Source organism: Narcine bancroftii, chromosome 7, assembly GCF_036971445.1.
Source record: "Narcine bancroftii isolate sNarBan1 chromosome 7, sNarBan1.hap1, whole genome shotgun sequence".
Taxonomy (NCBI): domain Eukaryota; kingdom Metazoa; phylum Chordata; class Chondrichthyes; order Torpediniformes; family Narcinidae; genus Narcine; species Narcine bancroftii.
Window position 1 is genome coordinate 211,440,553 of NC_091475.1, and position 15,617 is coordinate 211,456,169.

Here is a 15,617-nt window from a genome sequence, read left to right on the forward strand (position 1 = left end):
TCGTGTATGTTCTCCGACAAGAAATCTGGAATCTGAAAGTCTCACTAATAATCAATAATATACAAATAAAGATAAGGATTCTTACTCAACAGGGGTAAGGAGTCACTTTCAGAGAGTCACCCCAATGGCGAGTGACATCAACCAGCTCTTCATCCTGGGCGACGTCATTGCTGTTTGTCGGCTTAAATGTAGTTCTGCAAATAGTTTATGGTTTGTGGTTGTTTGAATAAATCTTTGGTCTGGACGTGGACCTCGACATCTGGCTGCTTACCCTCCTATCTGAGAATGTTGTGGACTCGATCAGAAACGTCCCTGATCCTGGCACCTGGGAGGCAAAAAACCATCTGGGAGCCTCGATCTCGTTCATAGAACCTCCTATCTATTCAGCTAACCAACGAGTACCCAATCCCCCATCAGTACTGATGCTCCTCAAGTTCTGGCAGCACTTCAGCCCCACACCTCTGATCTACGGTCACCCGGCAGTGGGGGTGGGGGGAGTGTCAGGCATATGGAGGATCTCCTTGTGGGATTGTCACTGGGCCTGGCCAAGCTGGTGTTCATGGTCAAGGCTGACTGCCTGCCCCTCTTTTGGGGTTACATCCGGGCCCATGTGTCATAAGAGTGGGAGCACGAGGTGCCAGAGGGGATGGTTGCCAAGTTCTGGGAACAATGCCCCCCCCCCCAGGTAATTTAAAAATGTTAAATGTATGTATCAGAAGGGCAGTAGATTTACTGTCTCTCGTGAATTTCTCGACTTACTATGGGGGTGCTTTCAGACCAGTGGTTCTCAACTTTTTTCTTCCCACTCACATCCCACCTTAAGTAATCCCTACACCATTGGGGCTCTGTGATTAGAAAGGGATTGTTTAAGGTGGGATATAAGTGGGAAGAAAAAGGTTGAAAACCACTGTTTTAATCGTCCCTCATGGACTCGTTATGTGCACGGTTTCAGAACTCCAAAGGAAATGGGCCAAGGACCATGTTTCTCCAGCAAAATATTTCAGTAACAATTGGGACTAGGGCAGCAATTCTCAACCCTCTCTTCCCACTCACATCCCATCTGAAGCAACCCCTTACTGATCACAGAGCACTGATGGCAGAGGGATGACAAAGTGGGATGTGAGAGGAAAGAAAAAGGTTGAGACCCACTGAGTTAGACTCATCGTAAGTGGAAAAATCGCAAGTTGAGGAAGAATGCGGTACTGAACATTATAGCCGTGCCTAGCTTAAATGTGCTCAGAACACTTGCCGTAGCTTACAGCTGGGCAAATTCATCTAAAACAAAGCCTATTTTATCATTAAATGTTGAAGACCTTTTATTCCACTCTGAATAAAACAATTTTTAATCATAAAACATAATGACAGCAATCATCGTAATTTGGAAAAATGGTAGAGGAGCATCTGTAATCTCTGTGGTGGAACCTCTGTGTAGCCACTAGCAGTGTCTGCATGAATGTACTGTATGGACTGGCCTGGCCCCTGCACCTGTGACTCCTTCCCTCTGAATCCCCAAACCCCTCCCTCAGTAGCTGTCCTTGGAACCGGGCCAGCAGCATGTGAGACGTGCTGATGTTGTATGGTGATTACAGCCTATTAATCACAACTCTTAATCTAATGGGGTTGATCGATAGCGCCGCAGTGTGTTTCCATCTAGCTCTGTGAATAGTTTGTATAGCTTTGTAGTGTTGCTGTTGGTTGAATAAACTTTTGTTTGAAAAAAGGATGTTCATGAGGGAGTGTTCAGCATTCCTGGAGTTGGAAATTTGACCAAGAATTGGCTGCAATCTCCTCCTGATGCAAGGAAGATCTTTCCATTTTAGAGAACACCCTGCCTGAGTTGTTCGGCCAACAGAGTCTGTTCTGAGAAATCTTCTTCACAGCTTGGAGAAGAGGGTACTTGGGTTCCAGGAAGGAACCCAGAGGTGTTGAGACCAATTAAAGTGCAGCCTCTGTTATCTGAAGGTTCATGGTCAGGTCACTAGTGAAGAAATGTTGCAGTAACTCAGTGCCCGAACAAGGTGACAAGAGCAGAGCAGTGGAAGCTCTCTTCACCCCTCCCACTTGCTCAGACACTAGTCCTCCCCACATGGTGCTCGGTAAAGAGCCCAATTCACAGTGAAAAAGATCAATCAGCACCAAACAAGGGCAATGCCGGGGCACTGGTGTGGGGTTCATGTAGGAGCCTGATAGCAGTAGGGAAGAAACTCTCTTGATGTCCTGAGGTTCCCCACCCTCTGTGTGAAGATATTTCTCCTCAGTTACATGGTCTACAAAGTGTGGATTGAAGCTCATCTCATGGTGAAGAACAATCTTGATTTTGACATCAGGAAGGAAAAGCCAGAGGTGGACGATCCAGTGATCATTGGGGGATCAGAGGTGGAGAGGGGGAGCACATTTAGATTCTTGGGAGTCACTATCTTGGAGGATCTTTCTTGGACCCAACACACCAATGGCACCACGAAGAAAACACGTCAGTGCTTCTATTTCCTCAGGAGTTTGGGGAGGTTTGGTATGATAACAGAAACCCTGGCAAATTTCTACAGAGGTGAAGTGGAAAGTGTGCTGACCGGCTGCATCACGGTCTGGTACGGGGATACCAGTACCCCTGAGAGCAAAGCCCTGCAAAAGATAGTGGACACAGCCGAGGACCATCACAGGAAAAACCCTCCCCACTATCCAGAACATCTACAGGGAACGTTGCTGTCGGAGAGCAGCAGCAATCATCAAGGACCCACCCCACCCAGCACACGCCCTGTTCTCGCTGCTGCCATCAGGAAAGAGGTCCAGGTGCCACAAGACTCGCTCCACCAGGTTCAGGAACAGCTGGTCCCCCTCCACCATCAGACTCCTCAATGACAAACTTAATCAGGGACTCATTTAAGGATCTTACTTGTGCACTTTATTAATTTTCTTTACTCCCTCGGTATCGCACAGTCAGTTTGTTTACATTCGTTATCTGTTTTCATTTCTTTATTTGTTTTCATGTGTACGCTGTGTACAGTTTTTATTTGTACTGCCAATTAGTGGTAATTTTGCCCCACCCGCAGGGAAAAGAATCTCAGCATTGTACGTGATGTCATGTATATCCTCTGACAATAAATCTGGAATCTGAATCTGCCCAAACCAAGAGAGGAAAGAGATGGGAGAGATTTAAAAGGGGGAGCCAGAAGGGTGGTGGGCATGTGGAATGGGGAAGTGGTCAAGGTGAGAATGTAGCCAAGACCAGGAGGTTTGAATTCAAGGAAAGGCCGGGACCTTTTCCCCTGGAGTGCAGCAAACTGGGGGCATTATCAGGCATAACTAACCATAGAGGATGATAGCACGGAAGGAGGTCCTTCAGCCCTTCTAGTCTGTGACGAATTATTATTCTGCCTAGCTCACTGCCCTGCACCCAGTCCGTAGCCCTCCATACCCCTCCCATCCATGTATCTGTCCAAATTCTTTTCAAATGTTAAAATTGAGCCAGCATTCACCACCTCATCTGGCAGCTCATTCCACACCCCCCACCACTCTATGTGTGAAGAAGTTCCCCCTCATGTTCCCCCTAAACCTTTCCCCTTTTGCCCTTAACCTCCATTCTCTCATTTGTATCTCACTGACACTCAGTGGAAAAAGTCTATTTACATTTACTCTGTCTGTCCCCCTCATCATTTTAAATACCTCTATCAAATCTCCCCTCATTCTTTTACACTCCAGGGAATAAAGTCCAAACTGGTTTAACCTTTCCCTGTAACTCAGTTCCTGAAGTCCAGGCAACATTCTACCAAATCTTCTCTTTTTATCTTATTGATATCTTTCATGTAGTTTGGTGACCAAAACTGCACACAATCCTCCAAATTTGGCCTCATCAATGTCTTATACAACTTTATCATAACATCCCAACTTTTGTACCCAATACTTTGATTTATGAAGGCCAATATGCCAAAAGCTCTCTTTACAACCCTGTCCACCTGTGACGCCACTTTCAGGGAATTATGTATCTGTATTCCCAGATCCCTTTGTTCTACCGCACTCCTCAGTTCTCGACCATTTACCGTGTACGTCTTTTCATGGTTTGTTCTTTTAAAATGCAACACCTCACACTTGTCTGCATTAAATTCCATCGGCCATTTTTCAGCCCATTTTTGCAGCTGGTCCAGATCCCTCTGCAAACCTTGAAAATCCTCCTTGCTGTCCACAACCCCTCCAATCTTCTTCAAACCTGCTGATCCAAGTGGATATTCCCCAGGGTCAGGGAATCGAAAACACGAGGGCTGAGATTTTATACATAAACGTGCTGGAGAAACTCAGCGGGTTGCGAAAAACTTTTTGTAAAACTCAGCCGCGGCATCTGCACACTTTCTTGTGTGTGACCTGCTGAGTTTTCCAGCACGTTTGTGAGTTGCACTCGACCCCAGCATCTGAATTAGGTTCATTGTGACGAACGTGTCACAAAATTAGTTTTGTTTCAGCATTACAGGTGCAAAAATTGCTATAAATTACATTTCCCTGAACACAATACTGGGTTTAAAATAAATAAATTAGTGCAAAAGTTGAGACATCTGTGAGATGGGGTCTGTGGTTCATTGTCTGTTCAGAAATCTGATAGTGGAGGGGAAGAAGCTGTTTTTGTAACATTGGGTGCACTGCAGACTTTTTAGTAGGCCTAGATTTAAGGTAGGGGAAAGATTTAAAAGGACTTGAGGGGCCCCTTCTTACACGGATGGGGGGGGGGAATGGATGGGTGTGTGGAATGGGCTGCTGGAGGAAGGGGTAGACGCGGGGGTAATGGTAACCTTGAAGAGACATTTCCCTCCCTCTCTGCGCCCCTCCCGTGATCTACCGGGATCATTGTCTGAAAAGGGAATGCAAAATTATCTTCCAGCTGCTCCCATCAGGGAAGAGATCCAGGAGGATCAAGCACCACCAGGTTGAGGAACAGCTTCTCCCCACGGGCAGTGAGAACGCTGAACGACCAAAGGAACTGCTCACACTGACCTTCCGAGACTCTCATATTCATGAAACAATATATTTTTTTATTTGTGTAGATGAAATACTTGTCCTGCACATGTATTGTTTGTCTGTATGTGTGTTATATCTGGTTGCGTGTCTGCGTATTTTGCATCAAGGACCAGAGAACGCTGTTTCATCAGGTTGCACTTATACAAGCAGATGACAATTAACCTCGACTTGATTGACGACATTTGGACAGCAAAGGTTCAGAAGGTCATGGGCCAAATGCAAGCAATTTGGACTAGCGTGTCCAGCACGGTCAAGTTGGGCCAAAGAACCTCTTTCCACTCTGTGACTCTGAAGAGAAGCAGGTAACAGGGCAGTGGGGGGGGGTGTGTGGGGGGGAAACAGAGCTGTATAATCCAGTCTGGGAGAGACACCAGAAGACATGAACCATTCATTAATTTGCAACATGAAAAAACACAATTCATTCTGGTTGAAAAATAGTTCAACACAATTTTATTTCTTTTCATATTCCCCTTTTCTAACTATCTACAAATCTATATATTTTTTCCAGGTTGTCACAACGTTTTTGAGACCACAATTAAGTGCCCACATTATCCAGAGGTGAGGCATTTTAACGCCTCACACTCCGCAGACACGGGTTGACGGGGCCATATTTGAACGCACAGATCCAGAGTGCAGCTTTTCACTCACTCCAGAAAAGTCACAACAGCAACACTGGGGGCTGCAAACTGGCGCGACACATGGGGGCCACCAAACTAAACACACGTGTGCGGACAAGGTGTTACAGTTGGACTGGGGGGAGAGGTCCCACCTGGGGCATGGCGCACAGCTCCAGTCACCACAAGATAGAAAGGATGGGATTTGGTCTGGGGGAGGGTGCGGAAGGAAGGGTCACAAGGACATTCCCTGGATTGGAGGGGCTTGGGTGATCAGGGAGAGAGTGGACAAGTCTGGGTCTGTTCGCTCTGGTGTCAGGGAGGTTTCAATAGAGAATTATGAGAGGTATAGAGAGGTCTGACAGCCAGCTACGTCTAACTCTAGACCAGTGATTCTCAACCTTTTTCTTCCCACTCACATCCCACTTTAAGTAATCCCTAGGCCATCGGTGCTCTGTGATTAGTAAGGAATTGCTTAAGGTGGGATGTGGTTGGGAAGAAAAAGGTTGAGAACCACTGCTCTAGAGAGTGCAGCTTTAAGGGAAGAGGGAGGAGGGGATTAAAGGGTAATCTTTTCCCAAGATAAGGGTTGTTGATGTCTTGACTCAGGAGGTCAGGCAGCATCTCCAGTCTGGTGGGAGTCCCTAGATGGCATCTGCACTGAGCTGACAGAGGAGGTGGGGAACAGGAACAATCTTTACATTTTTAAAAATTTAAACATACAGCACAAAATGTAGGCTAGCTCCCGACTGAGGCACCTGCTGACATTTTGCTCACACCTTGATGAAGGGCTCAAGCCCGAACCATTGGTTCTGTATCTTTATCTTTGCTCTATAAAGGACACGGTTTGACCTGATGACTTTCTCCAGATTTGTGTTTTTACAATCTATGGCACTCTCTTTCCTTGAGAGAGAGGCTGAAAGTTAGAAGGGAGGGAGAGAGGAGGAGAGGAGTGAGGGGGGGGCAAGAGGGGTGAGCAAGAGGGGTGAGGGGGAGAGGAGGAAGGGGGGCGAGAGGGGGAAGGGGGGGCGAGAGGAGGAAGGGGGCGAGAGGAGGAAGGGGGTGCAAGAGGGAGAGAGAGGAGTAGCAGAATGGTGGGGGGGGGGGGTGCAGATTACATGAAATTGGAACCTAATCAATTTCTTCCCTCAGAGCAAAAGGTGCTGGTGGGGAAGTAAGGAATCAGGACCGATGCTGTGAGGTGGCACACATCTGGAAGCCTCCTATTCATTGCCTTAAAGATGCATCAGTATGGGATTGTGGAGACGAGATACGCATGGTCTCAGCTGTTAGACCCTCCCACCCAGGGAGCTCGCACTGCTGAGCTTTAGTTCAGACGTGGATGGTGGGCTGGTATTGCTTTGGGGTGGAGGGGGTGAAACTCTGCTGCTTCCCCACCCCCTCAATTCACACTGTCCTCATCACTGCTGTCCACATTCTCCACCTTGGACTCAAGTATCCCGCTCTCATCAATGTTCTCCAGTGAATCGGCGTGCTGGATGGAGAGATCGGAGAGCAGGATAGTGGGCAGGGTGCTCTGTTCCGGATGAATCCATGGCTTGAGGGATGGGTTGTGTTTCTGTTTCCACTCCGGGTACTTGAGGCAAGCTTTATAGATCTTCTTCATGGCCTGGGCAGGACAGACAACATTTCGATTGGGTTACAAGGTCAGAGGTCAGGTCACACAAGGTCGTTGAGATCTCGTTCAGAGTCATCCTCATTTTTCCAACCAATCAATTGCCAGGAATGATTTCTGTGCATTTATTCCATTGTTGGGGGCATCATTTGGAACATAGAACATTCCACCACAGTACAGGCCCTTCAGCCCATGATGTTGTGCCAACCTACGTGAACCTACTCCACAATAATCTAATCCTTCTCTCCCTCACACCCATAACTTATTTTTCTTACGTCCATGGGCCTGTCTAAAAGTCTTTTAAATCCCCCTATGGTTCCAGCCTCCACCACCACCCCAGCAACAAGTTCCTGGCCCCCACCACTTGCCTCCGACATCTCCCCTAAACTTTCCTCCCCTCACCTTAAACCTATGTTCAATATAATTTTATTCATCAGTTATTTTTAACATTGCAAAAGGTTCATAATTTGAATTATACTTATTCAGATTTATGCTTTAGATGTGGACAAGAAGTTGGTGCCTTTATGTATTTGACCTGGCCGTGTTCCACAATTAAACCTTTTTGGCTCAATTTGGGTAATTTATTAGAATGAATAACTGGAGAGAGATTTCCACAGGATCCAATGTTATTTTTACTGGGAGACGTTAGAGGAATTAAACCTAAATTAAAATTGAATATGTATCAGGTAAAATTTGTTCAAATTGCCTTGGCAATAGCTGGAAAATGTATTGCTGTAACTTGGGATACTGATCTGAGAATGGGCGGATGGAGAAGTTGGATTCTGATCTGGCAATGGGCAAGTCGGATTCTGATCTGGCAATGGGCGGATGGGGAAGTCGGATACTGATCTGGGAATGGGCGGATGGGGAAGTCGGATACTGATCTGAGAATGGGTAGATGGGGAAGTCAGATACTGATCTGGGAATGGACGGATGGGGAAGTCAGATATTGATCTGGGAATGGACAGATGGGGAAGTCAGATTCTGATCTGGGAATGGACAGATGGGGAAGTCAGATACTGCTCCGGGAATGGACGGATGGGGAAGTCGAATACTGATCTTGGAATGGTCAGATGGAGAAGTTGAATACAGATCTGGGAATGGGCAGATGGGGAAGTCGGAAACTGATCTGGGAATTGATGGATGGGGAAGTCTGATTCTGATCTGGGAATGGACAGATGAAGAAGTCAGATACTGATCTGGGAATGGACAGTTGGAGAAGTCAGATACTAATCTGGGAATGGACATGGAGAAATTGGATACTGATCTGGGAATGGACGATGGGGAAGTCAGATACTGATTTGGGAATGGACGGATGGGGAAGTAGGATTCTGAGCTGGGAATGGGTAAATGGCAGAAGTTTGGAGTTATATACCACTTGTGAAAATTACACAGTTTAAAAGATAAGTATCATACATTTTGTTAAAAATGGAGCCCATATTTCCAAACTGTTGGTATTAACATTTAAATTAATCTGGAACATCCCCTTTCTCTTATCGGTCTCTATGAATATTTCTAGAAGTTTAGAAATTTTGGGAAGTGAAGTCTCCTTTTCTGGTTTCTTCTCCCTCCTCTATCTTTTTTACCTATTTTAGTTTGTAGGGGGGGTAGATGTTTTTCTTTCTTTTTTTCCCCTTTTTTATATATAAAATACCACATGTATTTGGATTAAGTGTGAAATATTGTGATATGTTTGTTAAGTGGTTTTATATTAAATAGAATTATTTTAAAATACCAACATTCTCAGGTGTTGGTCCTGGGTAAACGGTGTGTGCCCTTGAGCTGGGAGCCTTGTGGGGTGGTTTAGGAAGAAATTCAGTCAACCACGTTGGAGTCACGGCAACATTGAGATCTGGCCATTGCCGGATCACAGAAAATGCCGGAAAACAGAAAGTGACCACTCTGTGAACATACCAAAGTTAGATTAAAGCTTAAAACAGGATATAATACTGTGGGGCAGCACGGTTAACGTAGCGGTTAGTGCAATGCCTTTACAGCGCCAGCGATCAGGGCGTTAGTATAAACTCCTTACTAACAGTGTGGGACAAGAACTCTGGTCGCGATCACAGCAGATTCAATCTTTACAGCGCCAGCAATCAGGGCGTTAGTATAAACTCCTGACAGACATCGAGAGACTTGAACCCCGGTCCCAATTGAAGCAGATTCAACCTTCACAGCGCCAGCGATCGGGACTGGGGTTCAAGTCCCGCACTGTCGGTGAGGAGCTTGCACTAACGGCAACATATTCAAAATGGGCCGGACCGTGGGAGTTGCTGGACCACACAGAGCCGGATAAGAGGGGGGTCAACCTGTACTCGGTTGACGAGAGCAGCAGATTTCCTCCCAATCAGCCATTCTCAACAGAAGACTACGCACCCCCCACCCCCCCCCCCCCCCCCACTGGGGGCCACAGCACATGTAACATAAATATTTTTTATGGAATCGGTAGGAGAGAAGGAGGGAAGAAACCAAACCTTGACGGCTCACAGGGAAGGGGGCCCATGAACTTTGAGCAGAGACCTAAGGTGGGGGAGCGTAGACAAAAATGGGCTGAGAATGACTGAAGGAGGTCATGAGTGAACATTCCACGGATTTGTACGTGAGGAGTGTTTGATGTGCCTTGAGATCAGAAGAATGGTGGATGGGGGTATCTCATTACAGATGTTGAGAGGCGTAGACAGAGTAGATGTGGCAAAGTTGTTTCCCCATGGTGGGAGAGTCTAGGACAAGAGGGTACAACTGCAGGGTTGAAGGGCGTCCACTTAGAACAGAGATGCGGAGGAATTTCTTCAGCCAGAAGGTGGTCAATCCATGGAATTTGCTACCAAAGGCAGTTGTGGAGGCCAAGTCATTGGGTGTATTTAAGGCAGAGATTGATTGGTATCTGAATAGTTAGGGTATGAAAGGAAAATGGGGGTGAGGGGGCTAAGTGGAAGAATGGATTGGCTCGTGATGGAATGGCGGAGCGGATTTGACGGGCCCAATGCCCCATTTCTGCTCCTTTATCTGATAGACTCTGGAATAATAGTCCCAATCCCTGTGTTACGAATCCAGTGATTTACCATGGACCCAAATACACATTGCAAGCAGATTGTGTTAGGGGTAGATTCCTGGGGCTTCCCTCCACCCCACCTAGGTCCCATTATCCATACCGTGACACGCAGAAGGTTTGTTGAGAATGCTCATCTTTGAGACGCATCAGAAATAGGAGCAGAAGTCAACTATTCGGCCTGGTGATCCTACTCCACCATTCAATGAGATCTGATAATCAGCTCATCTCCACCAACCTGCATTTTCCCCATATCCCTTCATTCTCTTGCTATGTAAAAGCCTATCCAATCTTGTCTTAAACTGAGGTAACCTCCACTGCTTCAACAGGCAGTGAATTCCATAGATTCACCTCCCTCTGGGAAAAGCAGTTCCTCCTCATCTCCATCCTAAATCTCCTATCCGGGACCTTGAGGTTGTGTCCCCTGGTTCTGGTCTCCCCCACCAATTTATCTGTGCCTTTCATAATTGTATACGTTTCTATAAGATCCCCTCCCATTCTTTTGAATTCCAGAGGGTACAGTCCCAGATGACTCAATCTCTCCTAGTAGGCCAATGCCCTCATCTCTACAATTAGCCTGGTGAACCTTGACGGGGTGTGGAGGGGGAACTCCGGGGAGGTGAGGAGGATGTTAGAGTTGGCAGAGCGTCATACTCACACTGGGGGCGAGAAGGTGCCACGAGTGGGTCATCACCCATTTTGGCAAGGAACCTGCAAAAGAAGCCACAAATGAATGCCTCGGACAACTGAATTTCAGTAGGGCATTGGATTGGTGAGTTGATGACCCCAGTGGTGACCCTGGTGACAGAATCTCTTCCCCTCCCCCACCCCTACCGTGAGATGCCACAGACCCATTCAGACCACTGTGGGGGGGGGGGGGGGGGAGGGAACTACCAGCTCTCTCCTCCTCTCTCTCTCTCTCTCTCTCTCTCTCTCTCTCCTCCTCCATTCCCCCCCCCCCATCTCCTGCTGATAGCCACCCCATGGTATTGAACTCCAGGGGACTAATGGCAGAAAGCCCTCAGGAATGAAGAGCACACCCTTGTCCCATCTGCGCCACCAAGGCAGAGGGCCAATGCAGAACTGAACCACGTGCACTGAACTTCCTGCCAAATTAAAAACCCCCCTCCTGCCCGGAAGTATTCGCCAGAACCTGGGCTCTGACAGCCCAGTGCGTAGGCAGGGACGCCAGAGGGAATTGTGGTCATGGGCACACGTGGTGGACCTGTGGAGAGTCCAAGAGCCTGTGGGAGTGCAAGGAGCCCCAGAGGATCACAGCAGGGAGGAGGGTACCGAGATGAGGAGGGGTTTGTGGTAGGCACTGAAGGGGAAAAGGCACCACTACTCCCTCTCCATTAGGTCTGATGGTCATCCTTGACGTGGAATTCCTTCTGTAATCACTGGAAGAGCCAGGATGGGGCGAGCTCTGACCACTGCTGATATTCTATTAAATTGTTACATATACCAAGATACAGAGAAAAGGCTTATTTTGTGTGCTATCCAGGAAAGTCAGCCCATCCTCGAATACAACAGGTAGTGAGAAAAAGTAAAACTAAGATACCGAGGACAGTACAGAGTTCTAGAGAACGTTCAGTTAAAACTGTGCAAGAACAGCCCCTGCCTATTAATTGAGGGGCTGTGGGCTCCAGGGAAGTGGAGGACTGGAGCAGGTCACCACAGGACAGAAAGATCACACCCCCCCCACCCCTCAGAAGTGGAGGAGACTACCCACTGGGGCAGTGACCACGGCAATGAACCAGAGAGGGGGCTCTGCAGCTGTGGAACCAGCGCATGCGGCAGGGCTGATGGCAACTTGAGACGAGGAAGCTGTGGGCTGCTGGAGACTTGCGCCGGGCTGCGGACTGGCTGGAGGGGTACCAGGTATGGGAACTGGGATATGAGGAGATGCTGAGGATGCTGAAGGGCTCCTGACCATGTCAGAGGTTTGGACCCGGAGCTTGGGTCGTCGATGGTTTGGACTGGACTCTGGTGTGGGGGGGGAGGGGGAGGAGATTCTTTTCTGCTTCTCTCTCTGCCGGTGGCGAATCTGTCCACCTTGCAGCAGGCAAAATGGAATTTCATGTAATATGACCCTGTTTTATTGCTATGACAATAAACTGCATCTTGAAACCTTGGAATATCGTGTTCAATTCTGTTTGCCTCATTACAAGAAGGACGTGCAAGCTTCAGAGAGGGTGCAGAGGAGATTTAGAGGGATGAGTCATTAAGACTAAAGATGATATGAACGTTGGAGGTGTTGTGGATAGTGTTGAAGGTTGCCGTAGGTTACAACAGGATAAGAGTCGGGCGGAGAAGGGGCAGATGGAGTTCAATCTGGATAAATGTGAGGTGATGCATTTTGGAAGGTCAAAGTTGAAGGCCAAATATATGGTAAATGGCAGGATTCTTAACAGTGTGGAAGGACATCCCGACAGAAGAACATTGGGGTCCAAATTTGTAAATCTCCCAATGTTGCTGCACAGGTTGATAGGATAGTTAAGAAGGCTTATGGGATGCTGGATGGAGTTCGAGTCATGAGATCATGTTGCAACTCTATAAAACTCTGGTGAGACCACACGTGATGAGCTCTCATCACCTCATTGCAGGAAGGATGTGGAAGCTGTGAAGGTGGCGCAGAGGAGATTTACCAGGATGTTACCTGGAATGGAAACAAGGTTAGCAGACCTGGGACCTTTCTCTTTTGAGCGTAGAAGGATGAGAGGAGACTTTATGGAGGTCTACAAGATTATGGGAGGCTGTAGCGACCGGCCCACAAAATGGCCAACGCAGTGACCGCGTGGACCTGGGGGCAACACCGGCTGTCATCCCAGGTGGCCTCTGCACGGAGGGAAGACGGGGAACTCTAGCGGGAACACTGGCCAATCCTAGGGCAGTGCTTGATTATGTGGGGCCCTGACGTCAGTATGATGACCAGAGCAAAAAATCAGTCTAGTTTTTCCAAGGCTTTCATGTGCATGTTGTTCTTCTCCACATTCGTGTAGAGTGTACACTACATGGCCTAGATAGGCTGGACAGCTTCCCAGGACAAGAACAGCATACACCAGAGGACTCTACAAATCTCTGCTAAGACTACCCTTAGAGTATTGTGTTCATTTCTGGTCACCTCATTACAGGAAGGATGTGGAAGCAATGGAGAGGGTGCAGAGGAGATATACCAGGATGTTGCCTGGATTGGAAAACAAGTCTTATGAGACAAGGTTAGCAGAGCTGGGACTTTGTGGAGCAAAGAATGAGAGGTGATTTAATAGGTCTACAGGATTTTGAAATAAGATGGACAGCCAGGGTCTGTTTCTCAGGACAAGTTCAGCAACCAGTGCAGACTCTAAAGGCCAAACTGGCCTGTTTCCACTCCGTAAATGGTTATATGGTTAAACACCACTGTACAAAGTGAAGGGAGGGAAGTTTAGAGGGAGAAATCAGGGATACGTTTATTTTTTTGCACAGAGAGTGGTGTGTGCCAGGAATGCCTTGGCAGGGGTGGTGGTGGAGGCTGGTACAATAGGGGACATTTAAAAGAACCTTAGACAAGCACCTGGGTGGAAGAAAAATAGAGGGTTATGGGTGTGAGGGAGAGAAGGGTTAGATTGTTTTGGAGTAGGCTTCCATACGTGGACTAAAAGGCCTGTATTATGTTGTATATTCTAAATCATCGACACCGCGCAACATCTTGGGAAAGTGGCCAATATCCAGCTCATATCAGTTACACTCTCATCCCCCCCCTCCCATCGGCCAATAGATACATGAGCTTGTAAACAGCAGCATCCAGAGTTGAGGACAGTTTCTTTCCTGCTGTTATCAGACTTTAAAAAACGGACCTCTCATCTGTTAGGGGATCTCACAAACCTATCTCATCACAGACCTAGCGCCTTTTACCTGTATGTCCTCTGGAAAACTGGATTCTGCGCTTTTCTTTTTAAAACACTTTGTACTTGCTTGTGGATTGACTTACCTGGATTTTAATGTTTATTGATAAAACAGGAAAGTCTGCAGACACTGGTTGAAGTTAGAAACACAAAACTCAGCAGGTCAAACAGTGTCCTTTATACAAAGTAAAGATACAGAACCGATGTTTCAAGCCTGAGCCCTTCGTCAAGGTATGATTTTATTATAAAACACGTTTATTGTCTGTGATAGTACAGACCTATCACCAATGTATATAGTGTATATAGTTACAGTATCTAGACTGTGCTTCCAGCGATTGGCTGAGAACTTAGCCACGCCTACTGTCTGGGCCTTAAAGGGTTGTGTCCCTAGCCAGGTCGGATCATTCCGGACTGGTCGGCCACCTGTGAAGAGGTCCTGTCTTTTGCTAATAAAAGCCTTGGTTTGGATCAACAAGTCTTTGATTCTTTCGACGAGCTCTACATTGTCATATACACCAAAATTCTAATGTAGAACATAGAACATTCCAGGCCCTTCGCCCCACAATGTTGTGCTGACCTATATAACCCTACCCAAACAATCTAACCCTTCCCTCCTTCACACCCATAACTCTCTATTCTTCTTACATCCATGGGCCTCTCTAAGAGTCTTTTAAATGTCCCAATTGTGCCAGCCTCCACCACCGCCCCTGGTAATGCATTCCAAGCACCCACCACTCTCTGGGTACAAAAAAAACCTACCCCTGACATCTCCCCTAAACTTTTCTCCCCTCACCTTGTATCGGATGAACTTAGAGCGTGGATCAGTTTGTGGAACTACGATGTTACGGCCATTACAGAGACCTGGCTGGAGGAAGGGCAGGATTGACTGATGCAGGTACTGGGGTTTAGGTGTTTTAAAGAAATAGGATGGGAGGTAAGAGATGGGTGGGGGGGGTGTAGCATTACTGGTCAGGGATGGTATCACGGCTATAGAGAGGGAGGAGGCTGGAGAGGGAGTGTCCACTTAGTCATTGTGGATGGAAGCCAGAAATAGGAAGGGAGCTCTCACTGGGCTGAGAGTCATCTATAGGCCCCCAAATAGCTCTTGGGACATCAAGGAGCAGATAGGCAGGCAGATTTTGGAATCTGGGTTGTAGTTATGGGTAATTTCAACTTCCCTAATATGGACTGGAACCTACTAACTGCAAGAGGGAGAGATGGGGCTGAATTTGCCAGGTGTGTTCAAGGGGAAGAAGGAAACATACATTAGATATAGGAATCAGGAAAGGCTCATCTGGTAACCAGGAAGGAGCTTAAGAAAGGATTTAGGAGAGAGCTCGAAGAGGGCATGAGAAGGCCATGGTATGTAGGATTAAGGGGAAGCCCAGGGCATTCTATACATATATGAAGAACAGAAGGATGACAAGAATGAA

General features: G+C 47.2%; 1 protein-coding gene across 3 annotated transcripts in view; it reads right to left on the minus strand.

The window, feature by feature from the left end:
• Nucleotides 1-5,422: 5,422 nt before the first annotated feature.
• The window catches only part of stard10 (StAR related lipid transfer domain containing 10), a 72,849-nt gene continuing 62,654 nt past the window's right edge, over nt 5,423-15,617 (minus strand). For all 3 annotated transcript variants that reach the window (XM_069892200.1, XM_069892199.1, XM_069892198.1), the window contains 2 exons: nt 10,959-11,011; nt 5,423-7,245 (listed from right to left, as the gene is read on the minus strand). In XM_069892200.1, coding sequence (XP_069748301.1) covers nt 7,018-7,245; nt 10,959-11,011 — 281 coding nt within the window. In that variant the 3' untranslated portion in view covers nt 5,423-7,017. The remainder of the gene's footprint in view (nt 7,246-10,958; nt 11,012-15,617) is intronic.